Consider the following 22,334-nt stretch of genomic DNA (forward strand, 5'->3'; position numbering starts at 1 on the left):
TATCTTTTTCATCTTTTCTCAGGCTTTTGAATATAGCATGAACTAGTAATTTTGGCTGACTTTCTTGAATACTTGGGTATTTCTTGTTGTTATTGTTATTTGTTGTTGTTGTTATTCATTCTTTGTTCAGTATGAGTGTCTGAATAAATCTAAGGTTGGAAATTCAGGACCATGAAATCAAGAGAAGAGTCGAATTTACAGCCGTGTTAATCTCGTCTACTCCAAAAATGTTTTCTCTATAGTAAATTTTAATGTTGTCTTTAATTAAAAATTAATGTATCCCTCTTAGATTCAAGGCTAGAAATCTCCTTCGTAGACAGATCTTTAGCTATTCTAAACACATTCTTTATGATTTTATAGAGTATTCACCATCTCAGGGTGATATTTTCAGAATGAAAACTCTGCTCTTAAGTTAGTCTTCATATGGCAACTGTTTAAATTTTTACTTGTTCTTTTCTGAAATATAGCTAATACCATCATATCTTTTGTAAGTTTCTGGGACCAAAAGCATACTCCATAATACATAATACATAAATACATAAATACATAATTGCTTCTGATTCATAGAGTAAATCTCTATATTTTTAAAATACCAAAGTCCTGTTAGCCCTTTTGGGTATAGAAACTCATTAAAATATTGCTTTAATTTTAACTAAATAAAATTAAAAATTCAGTACCTCACTCATACTGGCAACATTTAAGTACTCAAAAGTCACATGGGGTTATTGACTACAATTTTAGATAGTGCAGGTAAGGAATGTTTCCATCTTTATAGAAAGTTCTGTGGGGCAGCTGTAGTTTATAGTTTATCTTTATTATACAGCAGCCTTCATAAACACTTAACACTAGCCCCATTCAAACTTCTAGCTTAAAAACAAAGAGACAAGTTCTAGGATTAGTTGCATTTTCACCAAAATATTCATTTTTCTCTTTTCATTTGCTTTGTAGCTATAACATCTCCTTCACTGTTCTTCTTACAATGTAAACATTTTTCCAATGCCTCAGAGCTCCTTGATTTTTCTTTTTATCAGTGGTTTTCAGCAATTTGATTATGATGTGTCTGGGTGTCTTTTTGTTTATTCTGATTAGTATTCAGTGAGATACTTGGATCTGTGGAATGATATAATTTTCATCAAATTTGGGAGATATTTGGCTGTTGTTCTTTTGAATATTTTTACCCCTGTGGGACTCCAGGCATGTGTATATTAAACAGCTCAGTACTATCATATAACTTACTGAGGCTCTGCTCAGTTTTTTTTCTTAGTGTTTCATCTCTATAATACATTTTGGATATTCACTATTTCTACAACTTTAAATTCACAAATCTGTTTTTCTGCAGATTTATACCTGTAATATCCATTAAGTATATTTTTTTATTTTAGATCTAGTTTTCATCTGTAGACGTTCCCTTTGATTCTTTTTTTATATCATTAATTTTTCTCCTGGTTATGGGTCATATTTTCTGATTCATAGTATCTCTAGGAATTTTTTATTGGATGCTAAAGATTTTGTATTTTGTGTCATTGAGTGTCTGAGTTTTATTTTTTTGAAGAAGTATTGTGCTTTGCTCTGGTAGACCTTTGAATTGTTTTTGGTTTAGTTTGATCATCTTGAGACTTGTTTTTAAGTTTTGTTAGGGTCGTCCCAGAGTACCTTTTACTGTAGGGGTCATTTATCCCCATTACTAGTAACAAACTATAGAAATGATCCCTGAAAGTATAGTCTTGGTGATGGGCACGTACTGAATGGAGCACTGGGTGTTATACGCAAACAATGAATCGTGGAACACTACATCAAAAACTAATGATGTAATGTATGGGGATTAACATAACATAATAAAATTTTAAAAATGTAAAAAAAAAAAAAAAGACTACACATATCCCCATTACTAAGGCCTGACCCTTCTGACATCTGAACGTAATGCTCCAGAGGGCCAGTTTGGACACTCCACTGTTGCTGGTAGGAACTTGAAGGAGTCTCAGACTTTTATGGGTCTGGAAACAGACAGCTTTCCAATAACTTTTTAACCAACCTCATGGAAGCTCACCTTTTCATGCATATTCTAGGAACCAACATAGACTCAAAAGATCCCTAAGACAACTGGAGTTGTCTGTATAGCTCTCTTCTTTCTAGAAATCTGCCTCACAAATTCCTGCCTCTTCAGACTCCCCGAACTCTGATTTCTATTGCCTCAACCCAGTAAAGTAGCTGTCTCTGCTTTCAGTTACACATATATGCATACACACACACATACACACGTATCTCAGCTCTATGACCTGAAATATGTTTCTTTTCTCTGAGATGTCATGGCTCTGCCATGCCTGTGGTTTGATGTCTGAAAATAGTTGTTTCATCTATGTTAGCCTGGTTTTCTAGTTTTTGGAGTCAGGGAGGTTAAAACCCCTGTTATTCTATCATGTCTGAAAGTGAAGTCCTTTGACGGATTGAAGATTCGTGTAATTGAGAAGTACAAGCTAAATACTACACTATGAATTAAGACAATTTTGCAGAGGATATTGAAATGTTAATGTACAACACTATGACAAAACTCTATCATTATAAATGCTGATAGAAACTGGCAAGTAATCTTGTGTGAGAGAGTAGACACATACACACTTTAAGGTGATTAAGAGTCAATAAGTAGAATTACACAATTGGCAGTTTGGAGTTACAGCTTTGAGAATCATTTATATAAAGTAAAAGGACGGAGTCGGAGAGAACATGTTGATATTTACAGTGAAAACTCTAGGATAGCTGCACTTTCACCTTAAATTTGACTCGGGCTCATTATCAAAGACAGACCACTGGGCTCTGTCAGCCATGGGTCTGACCTAATCTAATGGTTCTTGAGTTTGCATTTTAACCAGTTATCCCTCTTTAGGAAATAAAACATCAACCATAGTCATTTGTTTATTATTGAAAGTAACTCTCATATTTCTAAAAATATTGATCACATAACAGCAAAAAGAAAATAATAGTATTTCGATGGATTGCATTAATAATGTTGGCCTGAAGTGGGAAGATAACAATTGATTCTAGAGCCCCCAAAATGGATCTTTAGTGTGATTAAATCACACTAAATTATATGAGGAAGTTAATCATTTGTTTAAAATACATACGTATACTTTGATTTTTCTTTTTTCAGTTGATTCTCAGAGCATTTGTCTTGAGGTATGCAATAGCTCAAATTGCAAAATAAAAAAAAATGTCAGCTTTCCTTTCTTTTAACCCTACCTTGAATAATTCATAAAGCAGCCACTTAAGTCTAGCTAAACTGAAACAAAACAAGGCAGCAACATAAGCCTTGTTCTTAATGATGCCATACTATTACTTTTTATGGAATATCTAAATGTTTATGAACTCAACCTTCATTATAAAGAGTTATGTATAATGTTGACTGTCCAATATTTAGTAAAATTTTAATAATCCAAGATGTAATCATTAACAACCTAATTTGAAACATTTTTATGTTATTTGGTTGCTCTTGATTTCAGAAGTAGCTGGTTTAGTGAGTAAATTTTCAAACATGTTCAATTACATGCCTTTAAGATTTCTATCACTTTAATGCTCAACTTAGAAATATCATTTAAAATTATTTTTAAAAAGACATATTTATTAATTGTTTTGTAGCTATAAGGTTTTAAAAGAGATTGTTCATATGAAAGTATATATATGTATATAGATATGCATATATATATATCACTGATAAAAAGTATTAATTAGCTAATGTTTAACAGTGATCATCAATGTCAGAGATTGTATCCTTGTTGAAATTTTAGTTTCACCATATTGGTTTTTAAAAGTGGTAGTCACTTTAGAAGAAAATATCTGGCCAAAAACTAAAAGAAAGAAAGAAGGACGGAAGAAAGGGAGAAAGGAAGGAAGGGAAGAAGGGAGGAAGGGAGGAAGGAAGGAAAGAGGAAAGAAAGAGAGAGAGAGAAAGAAAGAAAGAAGAAAGGAAAAGAAAGAAAGAAAGAAAGAAAGAGAAAGAAAGAAAGAAAGAAAAAAAGAAAAAGAAGTGCTTAATAAATATTGTTGAATAAACGAATGAATGAATTTTTAAAACCTTACAAAAATAAATCTGTAAGTGCTGGAGTACTTACAAATAAAAGTTTCATTGAGTTTAATTAAGCACAATTAAATACTCTGGCAAGCTCAGAAAACAGTTTTTAGAAATACTGGCAGTCCTTAGGCAACATAGGAGCTGTTAGTTAAATGAATTAAAAATGAGTTTGAGAATAGAAATTTCAACACAGATGCCCAGTCTACTAATTTGTTGATCATTGATGAAAACTAGCTACACATGCTGCTTTTTTTTTAAACCAATATATGATATTGGTTCCGTTTAAGAGAATGTACAGAATTAACTCTGATTAAATCCCTTACTTACACAATTATGTTTTTCTTATGTTGAATTTTGAAATTAATTTTTAAACCTTTTTTCTCTTCTACAGCATTTAGTGGAAAGAATTGTTAGTTTCTGATAGAAAGTTTCTGATAATGAAATATCCAATATATGTACCTTTCACAGAAAATATAGAGCTAAAAATGCATGTGCTCAACAATATAAGGTGGCTTATTCCTCAAACTTGTTTCTGAAAAATTGATAGACTTAAAAATAAAAGCAACTACAAAAGGTTAATCATTATGTGAGGCTGAATTTTGGATAAATAAATCAGGAATTCATTTATAGCTATATGCTAAGTGTTTATAAGTGTTTTCTTACTGCATTTTGTAATGCAGTGTTCACCTTTTATATTCCTAAATTCTCAAGAAAATCAGTAGTAATTAGGGATTTGAGGTTACCTGGTACACTGTTGAAAAATGTTAAAAACCTGTAGTATCCATCCAACCTAATTATTTTCCTTTTGACTATTTTTGTTTGTTTGTTTAAGGATTAAAACAAGGTGAGCCAACCATGACTGGCAAAACACAGACCAGCAATGTCACCAATAAGAATGACCCCAAGTCCATCAACTCCCGTGTTTTCATCGGCAATCTAAATACAGCCATTGTCAAGAAAGTTGACATTGAAGCCATTTTCTCAAAGTATGGAAAAATAGTCGGATGCTCAGTTCACAAAGGTTATGCATTTGTACAGTACATGAGTGAGCGACATGCAAGAGCTGCAGTGGCTGGAGAAAATGCCAGGATCATAGCCGGCCAACCACTTGGTAAGTCATGCTCACGTATGGCTTTCACATTAGTGTTCTAGTCTTTGCACATATCTGCATATGGTTTTACTGTTACAAAGCCAACACTACCATAATAGCTGTCTCTTATTTAACCAGTTATAGTGTTTGCATATTTGTAATTTATGTTATTTTCATGTTTTCATATTGTTTTACATGTTTCTTATTTTCTCTACCAATTTAGAGACTTGAGATCAAGTCCGCTTTGTAGGACTTGTTACCTCCACCAAGCCTAACAAGGCCGGGCAAATAAAAAATATGCATCATATTTAACTTTATTTGACTTGAAATGGTATCTATCTTCCAGAAAACACTATGGGAAGGAAAAAGCTAACTCGGCCTTTTATACTTACAGCATTTGGTCTGAGGGTTAATATATTTTCCTAACTTCCTGTTTTTATTGTTTGAAGAGAAGGGATAGAAAATAGCAAAAAGAAGTTAATCGAGAACTGGAAAAGGAATATAAGCCACTCTTTTTTTTTTAAATTTTTTTATTAACATATAATGTCTTATTTGTTTCAGGGGTATAGGTCTGTGATTCAACAGTCTTACACAATTCACAGCGCTCACCATAGCACATACCCTCCCCGGTGCCCATCACCCAGCCACCCTGTCCCTCCCAACCCTTCCCCTGCAGCAACCCTCAAGTTTGTTTCCTGAGATTAAGAGTCTCTATGGTTTGTCTCCCTCTCTGGTTTCATCTTGTTTCATTTTTCCCTCCCTTCCCCTATGATCCTCTTCTTGTTTCTCAAATTCCTCATATCAGTGAGATCATACGATAATTGTCTTTCTCTGATTGACTTACTTCGCTTACCATAATACTCTCTAGTTCCATCCACATCGTTGCAAATGGCAAGATTTTGTTTTTTTGATGGCTGCATAATATTCCGTTGTATGTGTGTCTATAAATGATATACATAATGTGTGTGTATATATATAATATCATATCTTCTTTATCCATTCATCTGTTGATGGACATCTAGGCTTTTTCCATAGTTTGTCTATTGTGGACATTGCTGCTATAAACATTGTTAACCCACTGTTCCTTATCTAGTCCGGAATCTTGTACATCATGCCTGTTCAGTCATGTGCGATGATCAAATTTTTGTCTAATGTTCAAGGAATATATAGGTTTTTCTTCAAAGAAGAAAAAAGAATATAGTCTGAGGTAAAATGTAAATACTTAGGAGAAAATACTTTGTAGTAAATATGTAGAGTAAAAAATAAAAATTAGGCAGCTTATTTTTCTACACAAGAAAAAAGCATAATTAAGACATCAGTGATTCTGGGGCACCAGGGTGGCTTAGTCGTTAAGCATCTGCCTTTGGCTCAGGTCATGATCCCAGGGTCCTGGGATCAAGTCCTGCATTGGGGTCCCTGCTCCGTGGGAAGCCTGTTTCTCCCTCTCCCAGCATTTGCTCTGAGGGTTAATATATTTTCCTAGCTTCCTGTTTTTATTGTTTGAAGAGAAGGGATAGAAAATAGCAAAAAGAAGTTAATCGAGAACTGGAAAAGGAATATAAGCCACTCTTTTTTTTAAAAATTTTTTTATTAACATATAATGTCTTATTTGACAATAGCAAATTAGATAATAGCTTATGTCTATTGTGTTCTCTCTCTCGCTGTGTCTTTCTGTCAAATAAATAAATAAAATCTTTAAAAAAAGACATCAGTGATTCCTTAATGTACATCTCTTATCCTGTCCAGATTCATATTTTAAATTGATTATATAATATCTTCTCTCAGTGTTACATGCCCAGAACAAAACCCTTGATTTTTCACACCCTCAACTTCCTTCATTCCCAGGCTTCTCCATCACAGTAACTGGAACCCTTACTTAATCCAATTTTTCAAACAAAAACTAAGGTGTCAACTATGATTCTTCTGTTCTCCCCAGGCCCCAAATATAATCTCTCATCATGTTTCTTGTCTTCGATATATCCCAAACCCAATCACCTTTTAGATATATATCAATAGCCATCTTATCCAGGCCACCATTATATCTCAGCTCTATCAACTGCTGAAATAACCACCAAACTGGTCTGCCTCTTTCCACTCTTGCCAGTGTCCCTCTAAAAACATAAATGTGATGATGCCATTAACGTGCTCTTAAAACTCTAATGCTCTTCCATCTTACCCAGGGCAAGGTTTATATTCTACACTGTACCTCCAATACCTCACATCTTCAACTTCATCTCCTTCTCTCTGCCTTTGTCTACTGTGTCAGTAATGCTGGCCATCTTGATATGCCTCAGATGTTCCAAGATTGTTCCTACCTCAGAGGCTTTGGACTTGCTCTTCCTTCTGCTAAGACAGGTCTTTGCTAATTTATTGCTCCCTGCTTGATTGTGTGCTGTACTCAAATTTTCCTTCCCTGGAGAAACTTTTCCTGACCAAGTTATCTAAAATAGAATAGTCTTCTGCCCTCTTGTGTACACTGTCTATTCCATTACTGTACTTTATATATATTTTTTTCATAGCCCTCATCAGTATCTGGGATTACATAATTTATCATGTACCTCTATCATGTCCACAGACAAAAAGATGAAGGAACATATAAAGGAACAAGCTAAAAGCATAGACAAATCAAGTTAGAAGAGTGTTAGAACATTTTATTATTAAGGCACATAACATAGTTATGAAAAATGTTTGGGAAGGCATAGAATTCAATAAAATGAGAGCGAAGTCTGAGGTGATAGTCTTCAGGGGGGAAAAAAAAGATTTTTACATAAGCGCTTGCTACAGCCCCACAAATGATCACTTATATATAGGAATATAGTTTTTATTTACCTTGCTCTAATTCATTTTTTTTATATTTTAAAGAAAGGTAAAATTTTCCAAAAGACATTGTGAAGTTTTTTATTTGTTTTTCTTTATTTACCTTAATGTCTCTGTTCTGCATATCTACCTTGAAATGGAAATTTTCTGACAATTTTTTTCTTTCTAAGTTGAAATTCTTATTTCAAGACCGCATTCGAGCCAGTGTCAGAGAAATACCCATTTATTGCTTGTATCCTGACTGTTATGAAACTAGCACATACTTGTAGAAATGTTTTAATTATTATTTTATAAAAATTAATTATCAATATAAGGTCAATTAAAAGTCCAATTCATTTACTAATGAACTTTATTTTTGTGAGTAATCTCTACACCAAACATAGGACTCCAACTCACTACCCTGAGATCAATAGTTGCACACTCTTCACTTACTAATGAACTATAGCTAATTTTCCAGAATCCCATTTCTTTCCACTGCTCAGTTGATTACTCTCCTTTTGAGAAGAAAGCAATAGTTAAGGAGAACATCAATACTAAAAATTTTGTGGCTAACTTAGAAAAATCCAAGGGAAAAAAATGGTGACACCTAATCACTATGCTTTGAGAGGCACAGAATTAAATTGTGCTTCTAATAAGATACCATTTCTCATTTTTAGTCATTTGTCTCAGATCCTCTCTTTGTTGTGTCCTCAGGTTAATCTCTGGAGCATATATCTTGATCAGCCATAATCACCCTTTCTGCCTGAATCCAAGTTAAAGACTTTACTTTTTCAGTTGAAATCTAGTCTTTCACACTACTTGTATCTAAGCTGAATGTCTTTTCATACAAAGCAAGTGCTTTATAATGGTTAATAAGTTTGCTTTTCAGGTCAAGTGTCTGAATGCACCCACCTTTTCTAAAACCATATTGCTAGAAATTCAGGCTAGTCTTCCAGTTGTCCCTTATAGAGAGTAGGTTTCCCAGTCAGGTCCTGAAGAAGATTCAGTTTTCCAGGAGGTCTATCCATTTCTGACTTTAAATATTGTACCTTTATTTTTGGTGACAAGGCAAAACTTAAGTAAATCACTTTGCTTTCCAATTTTTGACTCTGAAATAAACCCTTTATGATTTGCAGGCCCCACCAAGCCCTTAAATTGAAGTGAACTGATGGTGGATCAAATAATAGACCACCATTATATGAAATTTGTATTAGCTTCAGGCACCATAACTTGTGTAAAGCATTCTTCTTTCTCTTAGAGTGAGAAGAAAATTAATAGTGATGAAGTCTTGCCCTGGGCCAGTACTTTACCTGTATTATCTTATTTGATCTCAAAGCATAGTTAAATATCTTCTTCTAAACAGAAACCATCTTTTCATATCACTATGTGTTTAAAACTCTTTATGTACAAGTTAGAGATTAAGTATCAGTAGTACCAGAAAAAAATTAAACATTCTATAGAATAGGTGAGTTCTTATAGTTCTATGGAGGCTATAAATATATCCTTAAACTGAGAATAGGCTATGAATATGATGAAACCCAGCATTTAATAAACGGAAATATGAGTAGCTGTTTTGACACTGAAAGTTTTAAACTTGGGAAGCAGTCTGTTGAATTGTCTTTTACTGAAAAAATAATCCATCAGCAGTTTGATGGATGGATTTCTGTGAAATAAAACTAGAAATGGGACATGTGATGGGAAACTATCAAAAGAAGAATAGAAATTATGGAAATGAAGAGGGGAAAATGAGGAAAAGTAGGTAGGATCACTAAGATTGAATAACTAGTTGGCACAATGGGTGAGACAGAGATGGAGAGAGATAGAAGAATCAAGAATGATTCCCATGTTCTGGGTTGAGAATAGAGAATGATTTCCTAAGGGAAAAGGTTTTTGTGTAAGACACTGAGTGCAGGACTGAATAGATGTGTTAAGGTTGATGGGCATGCTTGAGAATATGGAGGTGTAAATATCTAGTAGGATCTTGGAAACACAGGTCCAAACTAAGAAGAAAGATTTGGACCGAGTAGAGATTTGTGTGTCATTAGCATAGATGTTGTTGAAGCTATAGAAATGGATAAGCTGACCCAAGGAAAACATATAAAGTCAGAAGACTATTGGCTGAAAATGGATCTATGGAGAAAACTTTGGGTCAGTAAAAAGAAGAACCTTTCTGATAAGCCCTCTGAAAATCTAAGTCCAAAGTGTATTCTACAAAGCTACTTCATTCCCCAGGTCTACACTGTAGTTGACCATGACCTTCCTAAACTTCCTGTATTGGATGACTACTTTCTTAGCTGCAGAGTCCTCAAGTCAGTTCTCTTAAACTGCTACTGATTTCCAAACTTCCAAGGCCATATATGCAAATATTCTTATTGATTCTAATATTTAAAACTCTCATTTATGAGAGTTTAAGTACCTTATCTTTAATGCTTAAGTTTCTTACCATATTAATGTCTTCTATACCCAAGGCCATCTGCCTAGCTGAGTAGCAGAGAAAACTTTATCTACCTTGCCAGGTTTCATTGTATGTCTTTAATAAAACCATTGGCAAAAAATAGAAATGTTCCTCAGACCAAATGCAAGTCAACCATTGTAGATCCAGGCAGGATGATTTTACTCACTTAACTATGTTAGTACACCTGAAACTTAAGACCAATAATTCCATATATCTGTATTATAAAACATTCTGTGTCTTTTGGAGAAAACATCTTTTACCATGAAATTGCCATCAAATTCTGAATTGAAATTTTAAATAGTATATATTTTATATTCTTTTCAAATTTATATAAAATGAGAAATTATTTTAAAAGTTGTTGAATCCTACTTAAAAATTACAGTGCATAGAGTAACTAGGGGAGCTCAGAAGTTAGAGCTAAAAATACTGGAACTCTAATCTGAATTTTGAAAGTAGGTCACAGTCTAAAGTCTTGATTAACCTCCCTCTCTTGAATTTTTTATTCTTACTTTGTTGTCAGAGATCCCTAAATTCCATACCATAACAAGGGAAAAGGTGCCTTGAATTAGTTCAGTGGTCCATCCATTTTATCAACGTATTCATGAAACCAACATATATTTTATTGAATGCAAAGTTTATTTCCTGAGGTTATTTCCCTTTTAGCACATAAACAAATAACTAAGATGGTATTTTTTCCTTGAAAGTCTAAAGACTTCTATATACTTACTACTCCAGAGCAATTGAACAAAAACAAACAAATATATTTATTTCCTCAAACTGCAAAAAATGTCTCCAGTACTATTACTACTACTACTACTACTACTACTTCTTCGCCTTTCCCTTCTTCTTCTTCTTCTTCTTTTTCTTCTTCTTCTTCTTCTCCTTCTTCTTCTCCTCTATGATCGAGGTATGTCACAGACCTAATTGTGAGGTCGACATGTTTCCTTTCTCTCCCATTTCCTTCCTCTCAAATTCCTCCCATTTCTGAATAAGTTGACTCGCTCAGACTTTGGTGCTATGTGACCCTATGCCAAGTTGTGTCCCCAGACTGTGACACATGTTTCAAAATAGCCCTCTCTTCTTTTCCTCACTGATGTCTCTTCATTTCCAGGTCACAGTTGGCTTTCTGAGGATTTTAGCTGATAAATACCCTTAATCATACGTTTGGAGCTATGATAATTGAACACATTAAAGGATTTCAAATAAATGAACTGGGTGGAGAGATGGATTGTTGGTATTGCTGCCTTCCAGAAAACTAATCACAGCATACCCTGTGGGTGTTGTACAGAAAAGGAAACTTGGCCATGATTTAACTTAGTTGCTTTTATGTGTTCAGTTTTTCCACACATCTTTTGCACCACATTATAAAAAGGATATCCCTTTTTTAATCCCTGGCTTCATGCCTTTGATACGTAATGGAGGATTTCTAAGCCTTCTGTGGCAAAAAACAATTGATTCCATTTTGGCTCACATTAGTTGGGATTCTTAAAAAATCAGAATCCAACTGTGAAATTATTCTGAATAATTTTTGTAAAAAACACAATTTCTATAAGGTAAATCTCCTTATAAAAATGTATCTCGGTTTGGTTAGTCAATAAAATTGAAATTTTAAAAGGAAAAATACTTATGTATCCTCTTCTTTGAATTTGGATTTTAAGTTGTTAATATTGGAAATATTTGTTACATATTTTAATCTAAATTTAGTCATTGGAACTTTTTTCCTCAAACACATTATGTGAAAGGTGAAACAAACTTTTTAAATGCTTAATATTGACAATTTTTTATATGAGAGGTCGTGCATAAAGTGTCCTTTTGTACTAAAATATCATGCAAAGGTTGGAGACTAAGTCTAGATCAATGCAAATTCCTACTGATTACATTGGCTTGATTACACGCATGCTATAAATAAACATTTGTGATGTGTTTTTTATTTTTAGATTATTTCACTCCTATGATGCTTGCAAAAGACACAATAATATAGGAACTTAAGAAGTCAGTTATTAATAGTAAGAGGAACCCAAAACAAAAACATAATTTATCTATAGAAATCATTCTTGCTCTGAAATCTGAATACAAGTCCCTGTTGTTGAGGAACAGAGTCTAGCTTAGAAAAAGAATATGTAAAATAGAGAATTAAATTAATTTCCTTACATTATAAATGTCTTGCAAATGCTGAAGGAATTCAAAAAAGGAACATGATGAATAGATTGTTAATTTTAAAATAAATCTTGTGGAGGGGCGCCTGGGTGGCTCAGTCATTAAGCGTCTGCCTTCGGCTAGGGTCATGATCCCAGGGTCCTGGGATCGAGCCCCACATCGGGCTCCCTGCTCTGCAGGGGCCTGCTTCTCCCTCTCCTACTCCCCCTGCTTGTGTTCCCACTCTCACTGTCTCTCTCTCTGTCAAATAAATAAATAAAATCTTAAAAAAATAATAAAATAAAATAAATCTGGTAGGTATTCTTAATCCTGATCATGAAGGAAGTAATGGAAATGCAGTGGTAGAAAGGAAGATCCTGGAGAGCCATCCTGAGTAAGAGGAAAGAAGAAAAACAGACAAATGCTTGTAACAATCTATGAAGCATGCCTTAGGAGTAATGGATTTCAAATGTGTTTTTATCCTCAGCTATGATTTTGCACCCAGAGCGATCTTTTCAAAATACAAATCTAATGATGTCACCCTCTGATAAAAACTTTCAGTGATTTCTCATTGTTTTCAGAAAAAAAAAGATAGACCCTTGCTGTGGTCTACAAGTTTCTATGTGATTTGTTTCTGACTCTTTGGCAGACTTATATCACTACCTTCTCAGCCTTGCTCCATGCTCCATCTGAACTGACTTCCCTCAATTCTTTGAGCAAATCATCTTTCCTTCCCCTGGACCTTTGCACTTGCTGTTTGTGTAGAATGTTCTTCCCTACTAAGCTCCCCACCACCTTACCTTACTTCCCCACTTCTCCACTCCCTTCACTTGACTATTCATCCTTCAGATCTCAGATCAAATATCATTACTTTAAGGAAACCTACTTTGATCCCTCAAATATAGTTGGAATGTTTTACTTCCCTTTCTGCTTTTCAGTTTTGTTTTTATATTTACTCTTCTGTAACTGGTATCCATTTCTTCTTCCTCTAGGCTAAGTTCCTTGATAGCATTGACTGTATATGTTTATATTAATCTTCTTAGCACCTAGCAGAGTATCGATTCTTCCATGGCAAATGGCACATAGGCTGGATGAGTGGTTGGATGGTTGGAGGAACAGCTGGGTTTCATTGAGGGCTTTTCCCTCCTATTGAAAGAGCAATACAAGGAAATGGAGACAGACAGGAAGAAGGAGAAGAAGGAAGTGGAAGGGGAGGAGGAGGATGAAGAAGGAGAAGGTATAGTTACAAGTTTCCTGAAAAGCCAGTAGTTACAGTTTGGGGTTTCTCCGAAGAGAAGGCACTGTAGTCTTTTTGTAAAGCAACGAGGTATTCATTCTCTCTAAAGTCAGACATCCCAGAGGTAGTTATTCAATAGACTGGGTTTAATTTTTTTCTAAATATAATCTAGTCTTTAATAAACAAAATATTAACACATATATATTTTATTCAAAGGTTATAGTAAATGATATATTGGTTTTAAAAAAGGGATTTTATTTGTGGAAAACTACAGTCCTTAAAATGGCATGCTTTCATAGTTTTGTCTTATTGATAGTTAAATATTTGCCTAGTACCTCATCTTTCTCAAAGCTCTTTCAAGCACAGATTCTCTTCTTTCATTCTCAGAACAGCACTGCGAGGTCAGTAATATGAGTATTTATGCCTATTCTGCTGGCTAGGAACTGAGGATCGAAGAAATTAACTTACGTTAAATCACACAAGTGGTGGTGTCGTTTTTGAAGCTCAACATATTCTGACCCTAATTATTTTCACTATTTATTCTTGCCAGCAATTCCTTTCATATCAATGTATCAGTAGAGTGACTGTGCATTTTACCATCTAAACCAAGATACTTCTGAGAGTGAGAAGAGGTGCTATTAATGATTATGCTGTCAAATCCGGTGTAAACCAGGATGATCCAGGGCAAACTTGAATGTACAGTCCTTATTATCTATACATTTGTCCTTAAAGTAGACTTGTCAACTTGATCTTTCTTATAGGTCAGATATTGCATAGTATATTAGTTAAAGAATGCCAGCCTCAGTATCAGATAAACCCTGACATTTGAATAGTTAATATAGTAGAAATTTATTTCTTCCTCACATAAAACACAGTCATAAAATACACTCTAGAGAAGAGATGGGCTGGGTCGGGGGGAGGCTCTGTTCTCTTTCATCCAGGGACCAGGCAGTGGGAAGTTCTGACATCTTTTCATGAGTAGCTACCATAGACCTGGAAAGAGGTCCACTCGGCAGACAGGTGAAAAGAGAGGGACGATGAGACTCTGGCAGTTTTGTAGCTCAAGCCTGGAAACGGTGCCCCTTCGATCTGCTTGGATGCCACAGCCAGATGCAGGTGAAGCTGGGCACCTATTCCCACCAGCAACCGTGTAAGCAGGTTGTCATCTTTAGTGAGCAGTTAGCATCTTTGCCACATGTAGTTGAGTAACTTGAAGAAGTTAATCACTAAGAATCCATTTCTGTAAAATAGAAAGAGTAGTGCATAGTTCAGACTGTAATGCAGAACTCCTGTGTTTGTAAAGTGCTGGAAACCTGGCCTGCTAAGGAAAATCTGTGTATACTTTGTGGTAAAAATTTGTACATAGAGCTGGCAACCTGTGGTGCTAGGAGAAATCCTCTTCTTCTTCTGGCTGTAAGATTCTGAACAGGTTTTGAATAGGTGGTGCAGGCAGGCCATAAGGGTAGAGTCTATAATTGCTGAGAAGAAGAGATTAGTTAAAGTGATTATAGGTGTGACGAGAGATGACTCTAAGAAAGGAGAAATTTAAAATCAGTGTTAGGAGAAACTTAAAATCAGTGTTTAAAGGGTGGACAGGTAAAGAAAAACAATTCCAGGTGGATGGAACATTATATCTGGAGTCCTAATTTGGGCAGAAGTCAATGATCTACTCTGTGGATGAAGAAGTGGGCTCATGAAGAAGAGTAGTGAGAGATAAGATTGCTGTCAGGCTGTGAAGGGTCTTGAATGTCATACTGATGAACGCAAGTGTGTAGAAAAACTTACGGTATTGTGTTCAGTGTAATGAAGATTGGCTTCAAAAGGATATCTTTTATTTGTTAACTATGATTTGACTTGCAGTTGCACTTTATTTATTTATTCTTAGAAGGGGGGAGGGGCACACAGAGAGGGAGAGAGAGAGAAATTTAAGCAGACTCCATGCCCAGTATGGAGCCCGCCTCGGGGCTTGATCTCACAACCCTGAAATCATGACCTGAGCCAAAATCAAGAGTTGGATGCGCAACCGACTAAGCCACCCAGGCACCCCTTGCTGATGTTACATTTTAATTATGCAACATGCTATTTAACATGCACATTAATTTCCTCTCACTGTTGAGATATTCATTCACTTCTTCCCTTATTTGTCAATTATTAATCTTCTATTCTAGCCAGGATATTGCATTGGGTGAGGTCTTCTGGGAATAAAAATTATACTCAGAGTTGGTGCAATTGTTAAAGGCTATTTGTTGAATATTTTACACTTACTTTTTATTGTTGTAATATAATTATCTGTCATTAAGTAACATGGTGCCTATATATATATATAGCAGTGTATGTCTTTAGAACAGTGTATGTCTTTAGGACACTGTTTCCAAAGCTTGGCAGTATTGAAACTTTGGGCCTTTGTTTTGGGAGCCAGTTCTTTGCATTGTAGGAGATTTAGCAGCATCCCTGACTTCTTTCTACCTACCAGATACCAGTGGCCCCCCTTCTAGTACTGACAACCAAAAATGTGTCCAGATACTATCAAATGTCCTCTGAGGGCCAAAATTACTACTGGTTAAGAATCACTACTTTAGAGCAATAACAGCAAAATAAACTCCATTGATGCAGAAATGTTATATTGTAATAGTTTTAACCAAAGTACACCATATGAAAACAATGGTTTGAATTATTTTGAAAATAACTCATAATTTATAAAAGAATAGATCTTTTCCAGTTGTCCAGAAAACAAAACTCAATATGTACCTTTTGTAGCAATTATAATAACGTGTTTATGACTGTAGCTTACCATTTACATCACCAGTTTGTTTTAATACTTAAAAACACAAACACCAGAAACAAATCGATCTGTCTGCATAGTTAACATGTTATGTGTTTACTGATTTCAAACAAACAAAAAAAGACTGTTTTTCTAAAAGTCCTTTCTCTTCACATCTTAAATATAATGCCTTTTAGAGATGTGATTTTTTTCCATTAAATCCTTCCATTCAAACATTTAAGATCACCACTAGAAATTATGAAGAGAAAGAAAGCCTTGTAAAAGGATTAAGTGAAAAATATTGAGTTCTGAGACTATTCAGATGCTTCAAATATTTATTATTTAACAATACCACTAAAACCTTGTTAAAACAAAGAAGGTAAGAATTGCCGCGTTCCTAGTTGATGTTTCTCTAACAGATACATTAATTCTAACACTATATCCGTTCTACTTCATGTTGGAAAGTATATTCTCCTGCAGATAATTTTAGGTACAAATGAGATGCAATGCCTGAACATCTAGTAAGAACAGACTGACAGCCTGGCTGAAATGATGAGTACAGATAATCATTTTGGACAATGTAGTCTCTTGCAAAGTCCTTTGAGAAGTGCACAGACCTTGTGGGGCTTTCTAAATCTCGTTGAAAACATCCAAAGAACGCTGCCAGTAATAAAGGACACTTTTAGCAAGGCACCATTATATAAACGTATTACCATTTGTTCTGATAAAAAAAAAAATAAGGAAAAAATTTTACTGTTGGTCTCAATGTCCAAAGAGAATGGGGTCATCAATGGGGTCAGCTTGATGGTTTGACAAAGCTTTCACTTCCAAAGGTATAAATCATAAGTTAACCCTTCAAATTAGCAGAAATTTAAATTAGTAAATCTTTGAATTTTTCTTCCTTGGAAACTATTTGCCATTCCAGCTCTCTTTTTCCACTAAAGAAATGTCCAGCACATCCCTGTATTTTAAATAACCAACCAATTTCCCAACAAATTTTATATCATCCAGGTATTCAAAGTGATTATCAAGTGCTCAATATTATATTTAGGTGACCATTATATTTGTTTTTAAAAATCTATTCACAAGGCTGTGAAGGGTCTTGAACGGTATACATGAGTGGAGGCGTGAAGAATTACTTATGAGATAATATTCAGTAATTTCACTTTTATTTACCCTTTTCTGTGGTTGACAGCAATATATTGCCATTCTAAACCATTAGATTTTAGTAATAATATTTTTATGTATATGTAATTTTCACTCAAATTTTCAGAGATTATTTAAAAATTTCTTTCCAACATCCTTCATGGATGCTAGATAATTCATTTAATTAATCCTGTTTTACATATAAGGAAATCTTATACTATATTGGCTGTTAAAGAGAGCATGTTTTCCTGAAGACAAAAGTCTTGAAACATCCTAACATTTTTCAAAATTACTGTAAAGTTATCCTTAATTCTACTATCCAGAGTATACATATAATGTCTGCTAATTGTTTGGGAAGCCTTCTCCTCTTCTACTTTCCATCTTCATCCCCATCCTCCACTGTTTTCACATAATAAATATTGAAAACAACACTCTGAGGACTGCAAAGCACAATACACATATCAGGTTTTCAGTAATTAAACAGAGCTACTTAATAGCTATAAACAAATGCTAATTAGCAAACTTCCACAATAAAGTAAATTATAGAACCAATGGTCTGTTGGCCAGGGAAATACATGACCCCACACATGACAGAAAGCCTGAGGGATTTTCTTTATGTGTCTAAAATTATTTATTTGACTCAATCACTAAACCTAAATTAGTGAAAGCAGTGGTAAATATGGTTCATGATCAATTTCTTCACTAAGAAAACTCCTGAGTGACACTTGGAAGGATCTTGTTAGTTCTAACTTATTCCCTAGAGCAAAGCTGAGCTTACATAATGATAGATAAAATACAATACATCAAATTATCCTTCAAACTTGTTAATAAAATATCTGAAAGTCATTTGTGAATTGATTTCAGAATACTGTATGTAATATGACCATTTATTCTTCCAACTGTTGTGTGGAATTGTGTTAGATGTTTGCCAATACATATTAAGCTCTAAAGGGGCATGGAAACACAATGCCACATCAAAACAAAATAAAAATAAAAGTAAAGTAAAATATAAAGTAAAATAATACAATGCAATACAAGAGATGACTGCCCTTGGAAAATATTCTAATTGTGATGTAAAATATGTACACATAAAATAACATGCAAATGAAGATAGCAAATATAATATAAAGCATAATATCATGCAGACCAAGTACTATAAAAGGATAAAGTATTATAAGTTAATCACTTCAGTTATGGAATAAAATATGTACATGTGAAATAACATACAGTTAGGTGGAAAATATAAGATAAAGCATATTGTAATGCACAACATCAAGTGCTACAGGAATTTTTAAAAGGGATGCAGAAGGGCTTTGGGGAAATTTAGATTTGAATTTAAAGAGTTTGGAAACCATCTGAAATAGGTGGCAAAAAATTAGGATATTAAACCTCAAGAACATTTTAGAAACTGCAATTTCTCATTTATTTGAATTGAAATGAAAAACAAAGAAATTGAAATTGTAGCTTCCAGTGCTTATGAAAGATGATGATCAAGTGTGAAGATTCTGGACTCTGGTTTCCTTTGTTAGAATCCCAGCTTTCCACTTACTGGCCATGTGATTTGGGGCAAGTTCCTAAGGTCTCAGTGCTGTTCCCTTGTCTGTAAAATAGACATAATCATAAAAGGACCCATTTCACTGAGTTGTTATGAAGATGAAATGCATCAGCATATGTAAAATGCTTAGAACATTGCCCGGGACATAGAAAGTGTCATAAAAACCAGAGGAAAGAAAGCATCCTATTAAGTCCTATTGTTTAATGGTTCTCAGAACCTTCTAAAAATGAATTCAGAAAACTGGAGTCCCAGCTGAACTAGATTTTCAGCTTCTTGGAGGTGTTGAGCCTAAACAAGCATTTATCTTTTCTGCTCTCTGATTTCCTCATGTGTGAGGAGAGCATAGGCTCTAAGTCCCCAAAAAGGCTTCATCCTTATCCATTATGGTTTGTGCTCCTTCTGTCCTGCTGAAGAAATGTTTGCCTACTTCATCCGTGGTCATGAAGACATATTCTCATATTTCCTTCTAAGGGGCTTTTTGTTTGTTTATTTTACTATTTACATTTAGATCTTAATACTTCTGGAATTGAATTTTTTGTGTGCTGCGTATTAGTGAACAGATTCAATCATTTTCACATGAATATCCAATTAACTGCATTTTTTTGAAGAAACTGTTCTTTCTGGACACCTGGATGGCTCAGTCAATTAAGCGTCTGCCTTCGGCTCAGGTCATGAACCCGGGGTCCTAGGATTGAGTTCTGCATCGGGCTCCTTGCTTGGCGGGGAGCCTGCTTTCTCCCTCTGCCTGCAGCTCCCCTGCTTGTGTTCTCTCTCTCATGTGCTCTCTCTCTGGCAAATAAATAAATAAAATCTTTAAAAAAAAAAAGAAACTGTTCTTTCCTCACTGTCATGAAATGTCAGTTTGGACAGAATAAATGGCATATATAAATTATATATGCAATATATAATTATATATAATTTAGAATACATTTTATATGTTGTTATATGTAGAATCTTATTTAATATCAATTTATGTATAACATTATATATATGCTATCGATATTCTGTAAATAGTACTGATAATACAACTATAAATGGTACCGTTTTAGACATTTTATTTCCTAATTGTTCATTACAGGCATGTTATTTATATACTCACACATCTTCTAAATTCATTTATTAATTCTAACAGTTTATTTTTGGGGAGTTATTCTATGTGTATAACCATGTCTCTTGCAAATCATGAGTTTTATTTCTTGTCTTCCAATATGTATGCATTTCTTTCCTTGCCTTACTACATTGGCTAGTACCTTCAGAATAATATTGAAGAGTAGTCATAGTAGCAGATGTTTTTCTTATTACATGAGAAAGCTGTTAATATTTTGCTATTATCATTTACCATAGGATTTTATTTTTGTGGAAACTCCCTATTAAATTAAGGAAGTTCTTAGAGTTTGCTCTTAATTTTTATTGAATTACACCCAGTATATTTTCTGTTTATATGGGAATGAATATATGATTTTTTCCTTTATTCTATTAATGTGAAGAACTGCAAGTGATCTTTTAATGTTAAATCAGCTTCACATTCCTGAAATCAATGCAATATATTTTCTTTTTCTTTTTCTTCTTTTTTTCTTTTCATTTTCACCTCTGTGTTTATGATAGAGATTTAAAGATTTTAGAGATTGGCCTGCAATTTTATTTCCTGTTATGTTCTTTCCGATTTTGCTATTGAGGAGATGTTGGCTTCATAAAATGAATTGGGAAATGTTCCTTCTTTTAATGTTCTCTGGATGAGTTTGCACATGATCGTGTTATTTCTTTATAAACATTTGAAGAATTCATCAATAATGACGTTTGGGTTGGGAGTATTTTGTGGACAGATCTTTAACACAGATTCAATTGCTTTAATAGACAAAGGACTATTCAGATTTTTTAATTATACTTGTGCCAGTTTTGGAGAGATAAGTTTTCCAAAGGATTTGCTAATTTGATATTCATTTTCAAAGGTATTGGCATAAAGCTATTTCTGGTATTCTCATATTTATTGTCATTAGGATCTTTAAGTGATTCTTTTTATTTTCTAATCTTAGTAATTTTTGCCTTAACTTTCTTAGGCTATTCATCTATTCAAATAACCAAATTATGGCTTTGTGTATTTTCTTTGTTGCACATTTATTTTTGTTTCATTACTCTGTAATCTTATCTTTATTATTTCTTTTCTTCTACTTATTTTGGCTTAGTTTGCTACTCTTTCTATAACTTCATGAATGAAAACTTAGGTAACTGATTTTCAGCATTTCATTTTTCTAAAAATGCATTGAATTCTACAATTCCCTCTGCGTACAGCTTTAGCTTGTAGATCCTACGAGATCTAACACATCATACTTTCAAATCAATTAGTTTATAAGTATTTGCTAATTAACATTGATATTTCTATTTGACCTATTGGTTATTTAGAAACTGTGTTATTGAATTTATAATTTTTATAATTGACTTTAGCTTAATTTCACTGTAACTAGAGAATAAACTAATTAAAATTCAGTGAGGTCAGTTTTTTTCTGTATATGGTCAGTTTTCTTAACTGTTCCCTGTGCAGTTGACAAACAGCATATATATATATATTCTGCTGTTGTTCTATGTAGCCTTCTCTGTGTCAAACAGGCAAAAATCACTAATTGAATTTCTGATTTGTTTTATCATTATTGACTTTTGTCTTCTTTTCTGGCAATTATTTAGGTAGGTGGATTATGATTATAGATTCGTGTCTTCATCTTTTTAGTTCTTTTAATTTTTGCCTTACATATTTGAAGCAATAATATTTGGTAAATGCAAACTTGAAATTGTTGTATCTTTCTAATGGATTAATTCTTGTATTAGTATGATATATCTCTATCCCTATAATTATTTCTGTCTTACAGAAAAACATTGTCTAATCTTAATATAAATTAACTTACTTCCTTTTGATTAATGTTTGCATAGTATATCATTTTTCACCCATTCTAATTTTAGTGATTTTGTGTCTGAATATAGCATGCTTATAAGCAAAATATAATCTTTTTAAAAAATACATCTTGATAGCCTTTTACTTATAATAATATTCATATTTAATTACTTATGTATTTGAATTTATGTCCATAAATTTGCTATTTTTT

General features: G+C 33.7%; 1 protein-coding gene and 1 pseudogene across 12 annotated transcripts in view; one reads left to right on the top strand and one right to left on the bottom strand.

Moving 5' to 3' along the window:
- RALYL (RALY RNA binding protein like) overlaps nt 1-22,334 on the top strand; it is an 817,889-nt gene that overhangs the window by 315,272 nt on the left and 480,283 nt on the right. For all 12 annotated transcript variants that reach the window (XM_032421711.1, XM_032421702.1, XM_032421708.1 and 9 more), the window contains one exon: nt 4,896-5,174. In XM_032421711.1, coding sequence (XP_032277602.1) covers nt 4,919-5,174 — 256 coding nt within the window. In that variant the 5' untranslated portion in view covers nt 4,896-4,918. The remainder of the gene's footprint in view (nt 1-4,895; nt 5,175-22,334) is intronic.
- LOC116643292 lies at nt 1,649-1,726 on the bottom strand (annotated as a pseudogene).

Source organism: Phoca vitulina, unplaced genomic scaffold (assembly GCF_004348235.1).
Source record: "Phoca vitulina isolate PV1807 unplaced genomic scaffold, GSC_HSeal_1.0 scaffold25, whole genome shotgun sequence".
Lineage (NCBI taxonomy): Eukaryota > Metazoa > Chordata > Mammalia > Carnivora > Phocidae > Phoca > Phoca vitulina.